The sequence below is a fragment of the Lampetra planeri genome, chromosome 28 (assembly GCF_965212315.1).
Source record: "Lampetra planeri chromosome 28, kcLamPlan1.2.h2, whole genome shotgun sequence".
In the NCBI taxonomy this organism is placed as follows: domain Eukaryota; kingdom Metazoa; phylum Chordata; class Hyperoartia; order Petromyzontiformes; family Petromyzontidae; genus Lampetra; species Lampetra planeri.
Window position 1 is genome coordinate 9,251,411 of NC_136134.1, and position 17,230 is coordinate 9,268,640.

A 17,230-nucleotide genomic window follows, 5' to 3' on the forward strand; every position below is an offset into this window, starting at 1 on the left:
GTGTTCCCTCCCATCACCATCCACTTGACCTGACCGAGGAGTCTTGATTCACTGTCTTTGGCTATTCTTTGCAGGACTTCCTCGTTCGTTGCATGGTTCTCGTACAAATTGTTTATAAAGAAACTCCCGCAAGGACTTTCATTTTTACGAAGAGAGTGGTTTTATTTTAGAGTCCACACACGTGGCTTGCCTTCGTCAATACATACATTGGAGAATGATCGATCAGATATCTAGAGCTGTGCTTTAGTCGCCGGCTAATTTAAACGTTTATTTGATTTTTGCTTCGGAAAAATGACTCATTCCGCAAGGTGACACTGAGTTGTTACATATGATTCTCGTGTGCCGTGTCGGCGTTCATAAGTCCTCCCCGCTAACGGTACTTGCCTAAACAGTCTGTTAAAAGGCTATACGGGGGATCTTTGTCTTTTCTTTGTGCGTGTGTGTGTGTATGCAAACCGAGCCTTTAGAAATCCCCATGATTCCGAACAGATGTGTGGCCATGCTGTGCGGAGACGAATGCGGGCCAGACGAGCGGTTGGGCGGGTGGGTGGGTGGGGGTGTACAAAAATAAAATCTGAATTAAGGCCAGAAACGGTCAAAAATAACACGTGCTCCTTTACCAAAGGGGCACAAACTATAGCAACAATTATTTTTCTTCATTTGGAGCGGGGGGCTGGTTCTGAACCACAGTAAATAATGATATTGTTGGCTGGGGGGCCCTCATCCCTAGCCATCCCCCTGTCCCCGTTGTCAAAGGGAGCTTTTTTCCCCAGGCCGAGATGCTAGCCAGGGTTGCAATATTTACTCACCACGTGCTTTTGAAATGTTATTCTCTTATTGGACAAGAGGCGAGATTGAACTGTGTGCGCACAAATAGCTGGGATGCTTAACCACAATGCAACCCTTTGTTTGGCATTTATCTCTCGGGACATGGTTACTCGCTAAGCTATCATATTACAACACATTTTCAGTTGTGTTTCCGGCCCCCCACCCCCACACCAACACCTGAGCTTGTAGCCTTGGTATCGGTGTACCCCATTTTACCCCCCTCCTTCCACCTCATCATGTCTGATGGGCCGTATGAGCAATGTTTAGCAAACGTGACAGAGAAGCATTTTAAAGGAAGACTGCCAAGGCGGTTTCAGGAAACACGTGTAAGCGAAACATGGGACCGCTGACAATTACTGTAGGCGGTTACATGTACGGCACGTCCAAATGGCATGCACATGTTACGCGTGTGGAGGTTGCCGTAGCTCAAGCGATAGAGCCCCGCGCTCATCACCACTTCAACGTAAGTTTGAGTCCCTGGTCAGGGCCAACTCAGCCCATCATCGTCGTCGTCATCGCCCTGCGGCCGATGGAGCAAAGCCACTGTGACGAGGCTGCACCGTTTGGTGTTAGAGATCAACCGTGGCTGTGTTAATCAAGAGGAATGGTCCCTGCCACAGAACAGTGGCATTTAAACTCTTTCCCACTCGGAGCCAACGATGGAGATGAACGCCGCCAATTGTTCACCGAGCAAGGGGGGCACTTTAATGTGACAATGTGTGATCTCAATGCAGTGTCTACGGAGACGCTGCCACATTGTAATGGTGAGCATACTGAACTCGAAATCCAGCACTGCAGCTGTAACGATGAAGCAAGTTTCTTAAATCTCCCCCCTGACCCCTACCCACCTCTGTTTACTCAGAAGTTATATCTGGGTACACCACAGTGATTCAATCGGTAGGTCCCCTGTGGTGGGGTAAAATGTGAGTATTTCCACTCCTTTAAACTAAAAATAAACGAAACTTTTTTTTATTTTTTTACCGAGTAAGGCCCATTGAGCTGTATACAGTAGCTCTTTTTCAGAAGTGACCTGACTGTAAATGATATCTCAACGATTCTAGATTTGAAGCTTTCGTGACTGCAAGGATTCATACTCTTAGTTCTTTCGGTAAAGTCACGTAGGTAAAAAATGAAATGAAAGTTAATATTAAAAGAGCATTTTTTATTTAATTATTAATTTTAATTTCATTTTTTACCTACGTGACTTTACCGAAAGAACTAAGAGTATATATCTCAACGAAGCGGCTCATCATCGTGTGCACATTTATAGCAGCCAAGTACTCGAAGCGCACGATGTTGATTATAAATGTGGAAGGAAAAACCGGAGGACCCGGAGAAAAATCCACGCGACCACGGGGGAGAGAGAGACACGCAAACTCCAAATATACAGGCGTCAGGTTCGGCATCGAACCCACGACCTCCTGGAGACCAGGCGAGGTAGTTACCATCCCGCGACCGTATGGTATCCACGACACTCCACCTCCCAAGCAGTAGCAGTTCGGGGGGAAATGCTATTGGCGATTTCAATATAATCATTATAATGTTACATGGTTGTGAATATAGTGGTCACTCTGGTCTGCAGGGGTCACATGGACCCAATGCATACAACTTATAATTGAATCAAATATACCATCCATTTCATAATCAACGTTTTTGGGTTTAGATCGCGTTATTTTAAAATGTGTCGTAACCCTCCACCACCCGACACGGCCAATCAGTAAAAAAGTGCCACGTTGACAAAAGACAAATAGTTCACTGCTTTAGCCCACCGGTGTGTTGAAGCGTGAAACCACAACATTTACAATTTGAGTACGACGTTTTGCTGGCAATTGCATTCAGCATCATCGGGCAATTCACCAGAATAACGCGATCTAAACCCAAAAAACGTTGATTATGAATAATATTGGTCACGAAAGCCTACGTGTTAAACATACCATCCATTTTTACACACGTGATTTGAAACGCTGACCTCAGCCATCTCGCCACCCTCAACCCGAGCGAAACGGTCGGCCGACGATCTCCGTGGGAGGGCGACTCGACACAATCCCTTCTGCCAGCAGCGAAGACGGCGTGGGAAAGCACATTTCAGGGCATGCGATTTGGCTTTTTTTAACCCCACATCACCTGTCACCCGACCCCGGACAGGTGATGGCAGGCGAGCAGCAGCTGGGCTTGTTTTGCGGGCAGTACAGCACGGATACAGAGAAGGTCCCCGGGAAGGAGCCCATCCTGGCGCCCGGCAACACCATGACGGTCACCTTCCGCTCCGACTACTCCAATGAGGAGCACTACACGGGGTTCGCGGGCCACTTCACCGCCGTGGGTAGGCCCTGAACCATGAGTCCTGTAGTGTTGCCTGTTTTTTTTCTTTTCTCCAGGATCCATCGTCTTGTGTCGAGGTAGCTGTTGTCCTGGGAAATCTGCGAGTCATCCCAGAATATTAAAAGTCTCCCGTTCTGTGATTTGCGGAATAGTTCACCACTCGAGAGGATACATTGAACCTGTAGGTTCTCCCCTCTTCCAGTATTGTTAGATATTCCTCTTCCCATGATATATGTCCCTGCTTTTTTGTAGGTCAGAGGTGGCAACCCTTCTTAACTGACAGCACTGAGGAGCGTCTGTCTGTTTTTCTGGGTTTAAACGCTGTGGAAGCAGTTACCGAAAATAAAAATGTTAATTGATTTGTTCATTTTCAGGCGGCGAATCCATTTGACCTTGGCACCGTGTTTATGGAGCGAGCAACTGTCAGACTGTCTATTGCGGTAGTGTAGTGGTTAAATCTCTAGGGGTGCAAACCTGACAAGCAAATTGATTCTTGGCCATGGCTAACATCAGCGGTGATGAGCCCAACCAGTCCCGGACCTCGCTTAGGTTGGCTAGGCCTTATATGAGTAAAAATTAGGAGCTGACGTGGTGTGTAAACATTACCACGGAGGAGACAAAGGTGGCCAGGCGTGGCGCTGGCCACCGCCTCCCCCCATGTCAGCTTTCATAGGTGCTCGCTAACAGCACTTGCCCTAATAGTCTGTTAAAGTCTTTACACTGGGGGATCTTTGTCTTTGCCTGTAAGGGGAGGAGAGGTAGAGATTGGGGTATTTTCTACCCTGGTTTTCGAGTTATATGAAACAACTTGAGGTGCTATTTTAAATCGGTGTCAATTGAGGGGTGGATTCTCACTTTCGGGCGTTCGATGCAACCGGCCGCTTGGCTGCTTCCATGTGACCTTCCCCGTGGAACGCGCTTTGCGGCCCTGGCGCCCGTAGACATCGACGAGTGCGTGGAGTATGCCGAGCACGAGGAGCTCGCCTGCAACCACTTCTGCCACAACTACCCGGGAGGGTTCCTGTGCTCCTGCCGCCACAGCTTCTCCCTGGATCCAGACGGACGCACCTGCACAGGTGTGCCAATCGTGTACATGGTGTGTGTGCGTGTGGGGGGGGGGGGGTGTCCCCTTGCGAAATGTAAGGAGAGCCCGACAAATCGCGAGAACGTCCACAGTATTTTTGGTCGAGGTTCAACGCGCCTCTCCATTTGCACGGTTGGCTATGTACGGTGCGAGAGACGTTCAACATTTACGCACATACATACACACACTCCGCGAGGTGCTTTGGGTCACGTCTGGTAAGTCGCATGCGATAAGGAATCCTCTACACCTGATGAGTGATCTGATGCGTGATCTGCTGGACATCTGTGAAAAAAGCTTCATATTGCATCGGATTCCTCCAGTGTAAATAAATATTCTGATTCTCACACCTTCTGTGGCATCGTCATCCTGGATGATGCGTCATTGCATTCGACATGTCAAGTCTTCGCTTCGGATGAGCCCTTGTTGTTATTATTAATATTTTATATTTTTGCTGTTATGCTTGTTTACCCGGGGAAGCCTCACATCGTCTCGAGAACATGTTTCTCCAGGGTCCTGTCAAGTCTTGCAGTAGCGGGCGATGTTGCTGTGTGTAATGCCTTTGAGTGATATCCAGCTAATTATCTTTGGCAATGCGATGTTTGGCTAACACTAGTGACGTGTGAAGCTAAGGGAGTAAACTCCAGAATCCGGAGGAAACCCATGCAAAAACCGGATGAGAATATACAAAACTTGCAACAGAAAGGTGCCCCGTGTTGGGATTCGAACTTGGGCACTTCTATCCGTGAGGCCACTGCGCCACGCTGTCGTGTCCCAAACGTGGCGAGGCCCTGCGTGGTTGACCAATTGTATAACTGTGCCAACCACACCTCCCCCCGTGGTGCCCGCCCTCCCACCCGCCGCCAGTGGAGTGCAGTGGCCTCGTGTTCACGGAGCGGCAGGGCGAATTGTCGAGCCCAGAGTACCCCAAGCCTTACCCGTGGGCCTCCCAGTGCAGCTACACGGTGCGCCTGGAGGAGGGCTTTGTGCTGAACCTTGCCTTCCAGGAGACCTTCGACCTGGAGTTGCACCCCCACATAGACAACTGCCCCTACGACAGCGTGACGGTACGTACAACGTTGTGACACGCGTGTCGATTCTATTTGCATCAAAGCCGCACTTGAGTGTATTTGTTTTGCTGTTGCCACTTTTGGTGGCCCATGGTAGAGGTCATTGTCTCTTGAGTTCTCACCTACACTAAACTATTTTCATTTTACCAGGTAAGGCCCACTCAGCTACGTAGCTCTTTTTCAGAAGCGACCTGGCCATCCAAAATGATAGCTCAATAAAGTGTCTTATCGAGTGGAAAGGTATTGCAGCCAAATACCCTAAACGCATGCTTATAATTGCGGAGGGAAAAAAACAGATGACCAGAGAAAAAATCCACGCGACCATGGGGCGAGAGACACGCAAACTCCAAATGTAAAAGTGTCAGGGTTGGGATCGAACCCACGACCACCATGCCTGGCTCCAGCTCCTCTTGGATGTGAGGGCCAGGACAGCTGTTGTATGATGGGCCACGATCACGGTGCTGCACCTCTAAGGAAGGAGAGTGAACTTGGGGTGGTGCCAAAGGGCCGTGTGGTGGTGCAGGGCCCACCCCAGCGCAACCCCTAGCGCCAGCCCTGGTCTGTACCCACGCCTCTGAATTTGCGTATGTGTGTGTGTCTGTGCGTGTCTATTTCGCGCGTGCACCCACGCGCCTGCATCAGATTCGGTCGGGCGGTCAGCAGTGGGGGCCTTTTTGTGGGAAGACTCTGCCCGACCCCATCGAGACCAAAAGCCCCGTGGCCGAGATCGTCTTCACCAGCGACAAGTCTGGGGACAACACGGGCTGGAAGATTCACTACACCTCCAAGGGTCAGAACGCCGCGCGGCGGAACACGCGTACTCCATTGCATAGGAAAAGCCAAACGACCCCCGTGACCGACGTGGCATGAGAAGACCTTCATTCAGCAATATATTAAAAAAAGTGCCGTGAGTTATTACTATCATCAAGGCTAACGTAATAGGCACGGTGACAGGGCAAGCATCTTGCATGTCCCCCCCATTATTGTCATTCACGCGTGCTGTGTCGGGTACTAATTTATGGTCGGGTCGACCTAGGGCAGGCCCAGGCCATACTTGATATATTGTGAACGGTGCCTCCCATACATCCAGGGTGTTCGCTGGGATTGCAATTGAAAGAATAATTAAATCCATAAGAGAGCTGTTGTAAACATGTGAGTCCTGGATCGTCCGACATTAGTTTGATGTTTCGTGAATGAAGGAAAGAAAAAAAAACGTTAAATACTGTATATATTTCCAGGTGCACTGCAATCCATCTTCGCCTGAGCACTGATGAATACTATGTTTAATGGAGCTTCCACATTTTTTGATAACGGCATGAAATAATAAAACGATAAATAGGAGTCGTAACTGCTTAATGGTTTAAGAGGGGCCCCCTTGCAGTCCCTTAATTGTCCACCTAATCCATGAACGCCTATGAAAATAACTCCCCTGTCACCGATGCAACTGTGACCACAGCTGCTTTGCATTTTTAATGTTGCAGGCACTGATTAATTAGAAGCTACCTTACACGCGCCCGTCGCTACTACGCTCACCTGCTAACGGCTGTTCCCTGCCGAAAATTGTATATCCTGACAAAACGCTGAAATTAAACATGAATTAGTTTGCTCGGATATTTTTTCAAACAGATGATCATTATTACTATTTTAAATTATCCTTCACGTATTCGTAATATCTTACTTTACGCTTCAGCTCTGTGAATGTTCTTTTGATGTCAGGATTTATCTCTAATTCAATGACATCAGAGGGCTTTTGATTTATGTGAGGGTTTTTTATTATTATTAAAGCCACCTCTAAAGCGGCTTCAAGAAAATCAGCTTTAACAAAATCATATAATAATGACATCTAAAGCGGTAAAGCCACTTCACACAATTTAAATTGCGGACACATTAATATTCAGAAGTTTCGGAAGAGAAGTGTCTTTAAACTCCATCAGTGTCCTTTATTTTATAGAACACTCGGCAAAATTGGAAGGCACCCGCGATTTTCACACATATTATTAAGACCAGCCCAAAACCATGTATTGGTGCAAAAGTAAATTCCAAACAAACTTCTGTTTCCCACCGATTTGGACCCATTAATCTGCTGAAAGTCAAACGCTAAATCAGTTTGCACCGATCCGAATTTGACCCCAAGGTGTTGTTGATCTGCGATGTCCGCTTACGTGGGCCATTCTCTGAACACGGAGGCCCGCACCGCCACCCTGTGAGCGATCCGACAAGATACTTTGTCGTGCGATGCCGAAAGAGCAATTGGGATAATAACGGAGAAAAAAATAAAAAAACGAGATCCTATGGATTTCTCTTGCGTACCTATCTTAGCACCACACCCTCTGCTCTGCTGCGCAGGTACCCCATGCCCCATGGTGGTGGAACCAGCACACGGATTCATCGAGCCAGTCCAGGACTCTTACTCCTTTAAGGACCAGGTGGTGTTCTTCTGTAACACTGGCTACAGGTTAATTCAGGTGAGTCGTGGCTCAATTTGAACAACAACAACAAAACAAACACACACATTGCAACATTGCTCTGCCCCTCCTCCCTGTGGAGTCGAGCTATTGCCCATTTGCAGGCTGGTTCTGGGTACAGCCTCGTGCCACACAAGGACAGCGAATCTGTCAACCGGGAACTGCTTGCTTAGACTGTGAGGGGGCATATGCACCACCTAACTCTCCCTCTTGGGCCACGTTGCTGTGTTTTAGAATCAACCTCCGAACCGTGGGGAGGTCACGCTTGTGCACCTTTCATGGTTGACATTCTCTCTCCCCTGTTTTGTGCCCCTTCAATGGAGGTGTGTTTTATACACTTGCCCTGCGCCGCGTCTTGAGATGCCTTTAGAATGTAGACTGTATGAATTCAAATTATTATGATTAGCTGCTCAGTGCTGCTGTGGGTTGTTGTTGTTGTTGTGGTGGGCATCACTCCTCCTCCCACCAGCTGATACTCCGGGGAGAGTTGCTGCTGCTCCCAGCTGTCCAAAGCCATCGTTCATGAGCTCAGAGACAAAAAACACATTTAAAGGGACTGTGTTAGCAGCGGGGTGAAAACAAAAAGAATACAAACCACGCTACATTGGTCATGAATACTGCCATTTGACCAAGTAATTTACATGCAGCTCCGCAATAGGCTAACGTTTCTGACTCTCCGATGTCCGGCGTTTCGCTCCACGTGCCAGAGGCCCCTGTAGAAACGCTCGTCGTTCGGAATGACACGCGGCACAACCCACAAACACGTCGGAGAGCGGCTTCAGCGGCGTCCGCGACAACCCACACAGCAATTGTTTCTGACACTGTCTCTCCCTCAGAGCAAAGGGCAGAAAAATTGTCTGACTCGTAGTTGCCGATCACGCTCAACATTTGCAATTTGCTCAAAAAACGTATAACAAAAACGTCACTTCCCAGATGCGCGTGTGTCCACATTATTTCAAGTTATTAATGCACCGGAGTATAAAGTGCAATCTCCGAGTAGAACTGACCCACTTTCAACTCTGAGGGAAGGGTCCTTCGTCATGAACATCCCGTTATATAATTTGATGTTATGACGCAGTGTTGACCAGATGAGACTTGTGTTTATTTGTTATTGACAAAGGGGCTATCTCGGACACCACTGGCCCCTAGCGAACATTCTGCAAGTATATGATTTATTATTTATTATTTATAATTTTTTTATTGTTTTATTTTTATTAATTTTTATTTCATTTTTTACCTACGTGACATTACCGAAAGAACTAAGAGTATGAATCCTTGCAGTCACGAAAGCTTCAAATCTAGAATTCTGCAAGCGTGTCCAGACATGTCAACATGCTCCTGCGTGCGCATCAGTGATCGAGGAATGAGATGAATGCACCAGAAACATCAGGGCTCCTTTCTTTTGATAACGGCCTCATTGCCCCACTCGTGACGTGGGGGGGGGGGGGTTCAGCCTTCCTGGTTCTCTTATTTTGTCCAGGGCCATCAGCTCCACATCAACTCTGCAGTCTTTCATGCATGGCTCACCATATATGGCGCACGAATTCAAACCCACCTCTTCACCCCTCCATTACCTTCGAAAGACGTTTCCCATCCGAGCCGCCTGAGTCGACTCGTCGTTCTGCTTGTTTGAGTTCGGTATGAACTTTTGGCGTTTTCCTCGCCTCTTCATTTCTGACCTGGTCTCAGCAACCCGCGAGATCCGTCTGACCATCCTCGTTGCTGCGGGGAGCAACATCTGCTCCTCCGTGTAACGCATCGTCCTTCCGATGTTAGTAAGCCACTGGAGCTTTGCACTTTAAATCTCGGTTGGAAACTCATTTATTTAGAACTGCTTTTTGTGTAGTCCTTGCCCTGTAACCTCCGATAAGCACGGTTGTCTACGTATGGCGCGAAAGAAGTTCAACATACATACATTATGTAACTGGATTAAATTTGCCAACTCCATCCCTCATCGGTTCTATTTGTGGATATTGGTAGCGGTGATAAATAGTTGTAGTTACGGTATTTTAGTCGAAATGATGGAGACAATTAACTTAATCATGGCAGTGGTCATGCTTTGTGAGGAACCATCCATGGGCCTAGTTCTTTCATGAGCGTACTCCAGGCCAATTCAAGACTGAATTTATATTTTTTATTTTATCTTATTACGGTTTCTGAGGGCAGGCCCAAAGCCCCAAAAATGGCAAGCGACAGGCAACAAATAGTGCGAGTTCAAGGTGTACGAGCAAAGGGTTTCTTGAGATTAGCAAGGTCACTATCAGAACTTGGGGAAATGAGACGATGCGAGGGGATTTCAACGTCGGGCATTTGTTGCGAGGAAAGTATCAGGAAGAGAAACGTTTCTTGACCTGCTGTGTGTGTGGCGGTTGCACAACAAGGTATGGGTTAGCTGAAACAGTCAGTGTCGGGTGGGCTGAGTCCTCAGCATGGGCGGAGGAATCGGCAAGTGAAGATCGTGGGAGCAGTAACCACGGTATAGGCGACAGAAGAATAATACGGAGGCGAAGAACAGGGCTGTCATTCGGACGCTGTCTTTCCGACAGACCTGTTCTTCACTTGAGGACGGCTGCTTGCGTTGTGGCCGAAACGTCGTGATAATTATTTTATTATGTTTTATTTTTATTATTTTATTATTTCCCTTTTACGTGACTTTACCGAAAGAACCAAGAAGATGAATCCCTGCAGTCACGAAAGCTTTAAATCGAAATAAATTACTTGTTGAGACGTTTTTACTATCTCGTCTGCAACGTCATATTTTCCTGTCTGGTTTGTACATTCTGATTTGGCCCATTAGCCTAAACGTTAAATTAGCATGCATCATTTGCATAGGGGTTTTTTTTTTGCATGGATCGAAAATCATAAATTCTTACATGCGCAATTCTCCGCGAATATTGCGAGTTTGTAACCTCTTTGCATTTGAGATGTTTTATTTTTATTATTTTATTATTTTCCTTCTACGTGACTTTACCTAAATAGCCAAGAAGAATAACTTAACCGTTTTACATTGAATTCGTTGAATCAGTGAGGTAGAAATTGCAGGTCATGTACATGTGTGGAACTCCAACCGTGCTAACTGGAGGTGCGGGCGGGAAGAACGGACGACGATGATGATGATGATGCTGATGATGCTGATGATGATGACGTTCAATGACGATGGCGTGGGCAGGAGGAAGACGATGAGGTGGTGCCCTCGCTGCAGATGGCCTGTCAAAGCGACGGCACGTGGAGCAGGATGACGCCCAGCTGCCGCAGTGAGTCGGCGGTGCACTCGTCAAGCTAAGGGGGACCCCACTGTCAATGCCAAGCAAAATGTGCAGGAAAAAAGAAAGAGTAAACTTACAGGGTGTTTCAAAAAATGTTAACGCTTTCGAGAATTTGCAACTATGCCACGAGAAATGCACCTATCGGGCTTTGGAGACCTCTGGAGACCACCTGGAGAAGATTCCAGGCACGCGTTGACGATGATGGCGAACAAGTGGAGACTCGTTGACTTTTTGAAGCTATTAACATTCGCTTGTTATCATGTTAAAAACGATATTCCCATATAAGTATTTAACAAAAAAATTGAAGCACCCTATACATTAGAACCCCCTCTTAATGACGTTCCGATAGCATCGAAAGTTCCGCATTTTTCGCCCAAAAACCTTACTTTATCATATTTCAACAATGGATAATAATACATCAAGATACTAACAACATTTTAAACACGTTATATCAAAAAATAATGGTTAATCAATGCATTCATATTTATTGTACCTCCAACAGCCCGTCGTTAACAGGGGAATGGTCAGTAATCTAACACATTGGGCTCTATGGAGGCACTACACTACTATACACTACACATTGGGCTCTATGGAGGTCCGTCATTAAGCGGTTAGTCGTTAACAAGGGCGGTCGTTAAGAGGGGTTCTGCTGTAATAATTTGAAAAAATTCAGTTATTTACCCGGGAAAGCTTTGGATGAGGTCTCAAGACGTTTTCAAGCGAGTCCTGTCCTTGGCATTTTTGGCCAAATACCATTGCTGGGTGCATTTTGTGCGGTTCGGTCTTAGGCTGAAGGAACACGAAAGAACGCAATTTGAAAACAATTTTCAACACATTTTAACAGAATTTAAATCAAATCGCGGGCCCGTGAAGGCTTTGTCACAACCACTGCAGAGGTGCAAATTGGACTTAAATTAAATCAACAACAACAACCACCACATGAAATAAATGTTGAATTGCAATGAGAATAACAGATGTGATGACAGCAGTGGCGATGGTAATCATACAATGTGTTATGTGGTTAGTGCAGTAATTATGGCAGGGTAGGAGGGTCCCAATTAAATAATTCTGAGTAGAATTTTTTTTACAAAAACAGCTTCAGCAGCACCATCGTCATCCCTACCAAAATGACATGAAGGGACATTTTTGTTCGAATTTGGTAAAAAAAAAACCCAAATATTTCAAGAACCGCAACGCACGTGGTGGAAACCAGTCCGCGGTCCTTCATAAATAACGACACGAAGCAGTCCTGAAAGAGCCGCTGGTTGCCGACCCCTGGCCTAGATGGACTGATCCCAGACATAGAAGTGCAGCATTTCCACCGCTGCCTCAGGACATACTGTATGGATGAGTGCGGAGTTAAATGCCTGGTTATAACATTTGAGCGTGGCGATACTGACTTACTTGGCAGTGAAACATTCAGAGTTGGAATGGTCATATTATTATTACTTGAAGCTTGTTAACCCAGGGAAACCCTCAATGTTCTTTTTCGCGAGTAGATATTTGGCCAACGCCAGATACTTTGTAATACGTTTTAGCCATGCAAGGAAACTGGGGGAGAGAAACGCACAAACACCGCGCGGCAGAAAAACGGCCGAGTCAAGAATCGAATGCCGGCTCTTGTTCCCGGGGCGTAAACCGCCGTGCCTCCGTGATGATGATGCTGCTTTTTTTGATGGTGTTGTTTTTAAGTCGTCGACTGCGGTCCACCGTTGGCGCTCGACAACGGCAGATGCACGCAAGCCGACTCCACGACGTTCCAAGCCAGCGTGGACTACGCCTGCGACGAGCCCTACTACAACCTCCGCTCCAAACGCGCCAGTGAGCCTGCACGCGGCCCGCCGCCGCCGCACACGACCCCCTCGCCCCCTTGCCCTCGCGCTCCTCCTCCCCGGGGCTTTCTCAGTTTTTGCGCATCCTCGGAAACTATTTTGGGCAAGTTGAATGACAATGATTTTTTTTATATGTTTATAAAATATGTATAGAAAATATTGAAAAATAATTTTAAAAAGTGTTATGAAAAGTAACAATAAATAATTGTAAAATTATATACAAAAAATTCATGAAAATGATAATAATGATAAAATAATGATGGGTAACGGTGCAGCCCTTGCATTGTCTAGCGCGTCACTCTCGAGGGTATTTGGGTGAACTCTACCACGCTGGACACACGTCTTGAAAAATGTGGGAGCACTCTAACTTTACTCCACTGCACGTGACCTGTGGGTCGACCAACTATGGGGTACCAGTTTATCCTGCAGTGGACAGAGGCGGTTGGGGGGGGGGGGGCGGTTAATAAACCTGCCTTTTTATTTCCCTAAACTATTTTTTATTTTACCAGGGTAAGGCCCACTGACCTATGTAGCTCTTTTTTCAGAAGGGGACCTGGCGACAAATGATAGCTCAACGAAGTGGCTTATAGTGTGGAAATTTATAGCAGTCAAATACTCTAAATGCACATTTCTAAATGTGGAGGGGAAAATCGGAGAACCCGGAGAAAAATCCACGCGACCACGGGGTGAACATGTCAAACTCCAAATTCACGGACGTCAGGGTCAGGATCGAACTCACGACCTCCTGTATACCAGGCGAGGTATTTAACATCTCGCCACCGTTCGTACTGCCACGCCGGGACATTAAGCTGGAGAGGGCATGACCAAAGCTGTAACGGGAAACGTCGACCTCTCGTGGAGGCCCGTCCGCCAGGTAGCGGTCACAGGCAAGGAAATTCAGGGCTGCACCTTTACCTTTTCAAAATGCTGGACAAAAGCTGGCACCAGCCAGAAAGTGTGTGGGGGGGGGGGGGTGATGGCTTGCACCAGCTAAGCAGGCGAAAGTCCATAGATTGAAATTTGCATGGAAAAAGGTTCTGTTCACAAAGATCCAGACATTTTTCAAAGCAGCGGGCCATCCTTTGTAAGAGGCGTCTTGCAAGGGAAGTTGAGGATATAAGCAAGCCATAATGCATTATTTTAATATTATGCAAGCCGTTCTTGTGGCCAAATCTATCTTGAAAAATTGCCAGCACTCGTATCAAACATGCCCTCCCCCCCAAAGAATGGATAAAGCTCTTCTTTTTTACAATCGAGCTGCACGACACTCGGTTGCAGTAAACTTATTTAAAAGTACGAAACTAAAACTTCTTAACGTCCAAAAAGAATAATGCGAAAAGAACATTTGTTTTTTTTCTTCATTTAATATGAATTTGTTTAACAACACCCCGGATGGAAGTTCATCTTTTCTTTCCCTGACCACGGTCCCCTTTTACTCTGTTTGTCAAGCAAAACAAAGCATCATTTGGGGATTTTGGGCCTTCGCCTCAGATTTGACGGAGGTTCAGCACTCTCGCGGATTCAGGTCAGGCTAACACAATTTGAAAATGAGAGCCAGACCCCCCTCCCGCTTTCCCCTCCTTCTATCTGGGGCTTCTGTGTTGTTGCCAACAGAACGTTTTGTTGAACGTAATAAAATAGTAGGGATAAAACAGTCGCGATGATTCTTCTCACGTTCCGTTCCCTTTTCTCTAAGTGTTGTTCTCTGTGCGTGGCGCTGTAGCACTGACAGTACTCGATGTATGTGCCACTGATGTATGATGATAATAATTAATTACAGCCCTTTCTCAATCTACTGCTGAATGAAGGATTCCCGCAAGCCGTGTTTATCATGTGTTTATATATTTTTACCGTACTCCACCTCGCTGGGCAATGCAGGCTGGAGAAAGGCTATGGGTCAGGAGAAATGGTTCAAAGGTCACTCACCGGGGCTGGTAATCAAATTGAGGTCGCTGGGTTTAGAGCACGGTTCACTATCCATCGCTCCAACCCTGATTAATAATAGTACTGCACTAGCCCAGTGTTCAATACAGTACGCACATTGGGGAAATTTCCTTACAGATTAATTTTGTTTTTCAAACGGGCAAATGCCCGCTGAGATATGCGACGTCTTGGTTTTTTGCAACAAAGATCTTTGATGAAAGTACAAAACGCACGAAATTGTAGATACGACCGTGAAAACGTGAAACGAACACAACAACCTAGGTCACCCTCTTACATTCTGTAGTGGTTAGTAAACACTGCTTCTTGATAAAGTTCACATTTGCCCCCATATATATATTTCGTGCAGCATCACGGTTTAACGTCTTCTCAGTGTTTGTGAAAGGAGTATGATTTATGAAGACTTTTAGCATAGCTGTAGGAATTAAATACCTTCAAAATATTGAGGGGGTGGGAGGGGGCATAAATTAACTCTGTGATTTAATCGCTGATCTCTCTAGAACCTGTATGATCTGACAAATGTTTTTTTGATTTAAGTGTGAAACTGAATTTGATCACTCCAGAACATCTTCTCTTGTCACGTTTGCCTTGCTGATATTTAACTCTGTGTTTCAATCTGCGACTCCGGATCCTGTTTGTTGTTTTGATGATTTTATTCGATGCAAGTTCCCCTTGATAAAAAAAAAATATATCACCAAAGTCGTACTTTGCTTTTTAAAAATGGAATTAAATTTTAGATTGAAATTGGAGCGGGGATAGCAAAAGGACGCCGTAAATGTGAGGTGCTAGCCAGCTTTAGTATATTTGTTTCCTTTTTGGCCAGGAAAAATGATTAAAATTTGGAACACTGGGTGAGAGGGGTCTGACCGCAAGACTCCACCGCCTGAATTCACACTCGACGCTTGGCAGAGCCGGCGCCCGTAGTCTCGTGCGGCATCGACGCCGGGGGTTTAATTAGAACACCTTTCGTACGCAAACTCATTCGTAAATAATTGAGGGGGGCCTTAACGCGTTGAATTACTCTAACCGCTCCCCAAACCGAGGAATGTGCCCGAAATGTAGAACGAAGACCCTCCGGTAAACTTTCCCTGCTTTCTCTTCTGTCCACATTTGCTATTTTTAAATCCTTTATATTAGGTTCACTTGCTTGCGCGCTTACGGCCGTGCAAATCTTTCGGTCGTTTTTTAACCTACTTCCCGTGATCCAATCGAGCTGACATTTTCCACACAAACTCGTTGTGCGTGACAATTAATTTTCGTGAAAAGTTTTTTCCAAAATTTTACACTTTTTAGGAAAAAAGAAATTATATTTATTTACCAATTGCTTAATGGTGGCAGGCAATCATCTGACCCATAGGTGGCAGCCATCTCAAGCCAGATGACGAGAGGACTCTAGCCGCCACGCATATAAAGGATTTATAGTGAAAAACTTTGCTTTTACGGGTTAATTTTTTCTCCTCCGTAAAGCAGGAACGACGGAAATTAAAAGAACAAAAAAAGCTAAACGTAAACCTTTCTTGTCTTGACACACCATTGGGGGGGGGGTCCCACAGTGGCGAGATGTTAATTGCCTCGCCTGGTATACAGGAGGTCGTGGGTTCGATCCCGACGCCTGCTGTATATTTTCAGTTTCAATGTTCTCCCCCTGGTTGCGTGGAATTTTCTCACGGTCCTCCGGTTTTTCCCTCCACATTTTTAAACACGCGTTTAGAGTATTTGGCTGCTATACATTGCCACGTGATAAACCACTTTGTTGAGCTATCATTTGTGGTCAAGTCGCTTCTGAAGAAAGGGGGTAGATAGCTCAATGGGCCTTATCTGGTAAAATAAATAAAAATTGTTCCCAGTTAGCATGAGTGTCTGTCTGTAACAAGGGGACACGATAACTCTCGTGTAAGTGATCTGATATGAATGTGAAGTCACGTCGGCATTTACTTTAGCGAAAACCACCCGAATTGCCCAAAACATGATCTAAAAACTAGAGCTTAAATGTTTCAGGATTCCGGAGGTGACGATGACATTACAACATGAAACCCTTTCGAATTGTTTGTACACTGAATCTTGAATTTATTAAGTTTGCACACAGTGCTGAGTTTGAGTTTGGCTACACTGCCGCTGAGCTCACGACTTTACGCAAATGTCTGTGACAGCCACCACAGACCAACGGCGTTAGGAAAAGCGCTCCAGATTCCAACGGCGTACTCACTGCTTGGCTCCCTCGTCCGACTTATTGTGTCTCACTTGCGTCTCATTTGCTTTCGCTTTTGTTGTTGTTGTTGTTTTTCTGCCATCTCGTCACACAGCGAAGTTCGTTTGCAACGAGACGGGCACGTGGATGAACCCAGAAACGGGAGAGAAGAAGCCGTACTGTGAGCCCGGTAGGTACTAGTAGGTACTGGTGGGTACTAACAATCACACGAGCACG

At 46.2% G+C, this 17,230-nt stretch overlaps 1 protein-coding gene across 1 annotated transcript in view; it reads left to right on the plus strand.

Annotated features, from left to right (window-relative positions):
* Positions 1 to 17,230, plus strand: part of LOC144728404 (mannan-binding lectin serine protease 1-like) — a 51,312-nt gene that overhangs the window by 5,529 nt on the left and 28,553 nt on the right. Inside the window, exons 3-10 of the mRNA XM_078607817.1 lie at positions 2,974 to 3,151; positions 4,092 to 4,226; positions 5,099 to 5,298; positions 5,944 to 6,091; positions 7,648 to 7,766; positions 10,936 to 11,020; positions 12,725 to 12,853; positions 17,109 to 17,183. Coding sequence (XP_078463943.1) covers positions 2,974 to 3,151; positions 4,092 to 4,226; positions 5,099 to 5,298; positions 5,944 to 6,091; positions 7,648 to 7,766; positions 10,936 to 11,020; positions 12,725 to 12,853; positions 17,109 to 17,183 — 1,069 coding nt within the window. The remainder of the gene's footprint in view (positions 1 to 2,973; positions 3,152 to 4,091; positions 4,227 to 5,098; positions 5,299 to 5,943; positions 6,092 to 7,647; positions 7,767 to 10,935; positions 11,021 to 12,724; positions 12,854 to 17,108; positions 17,184 to 17,230) is intronic.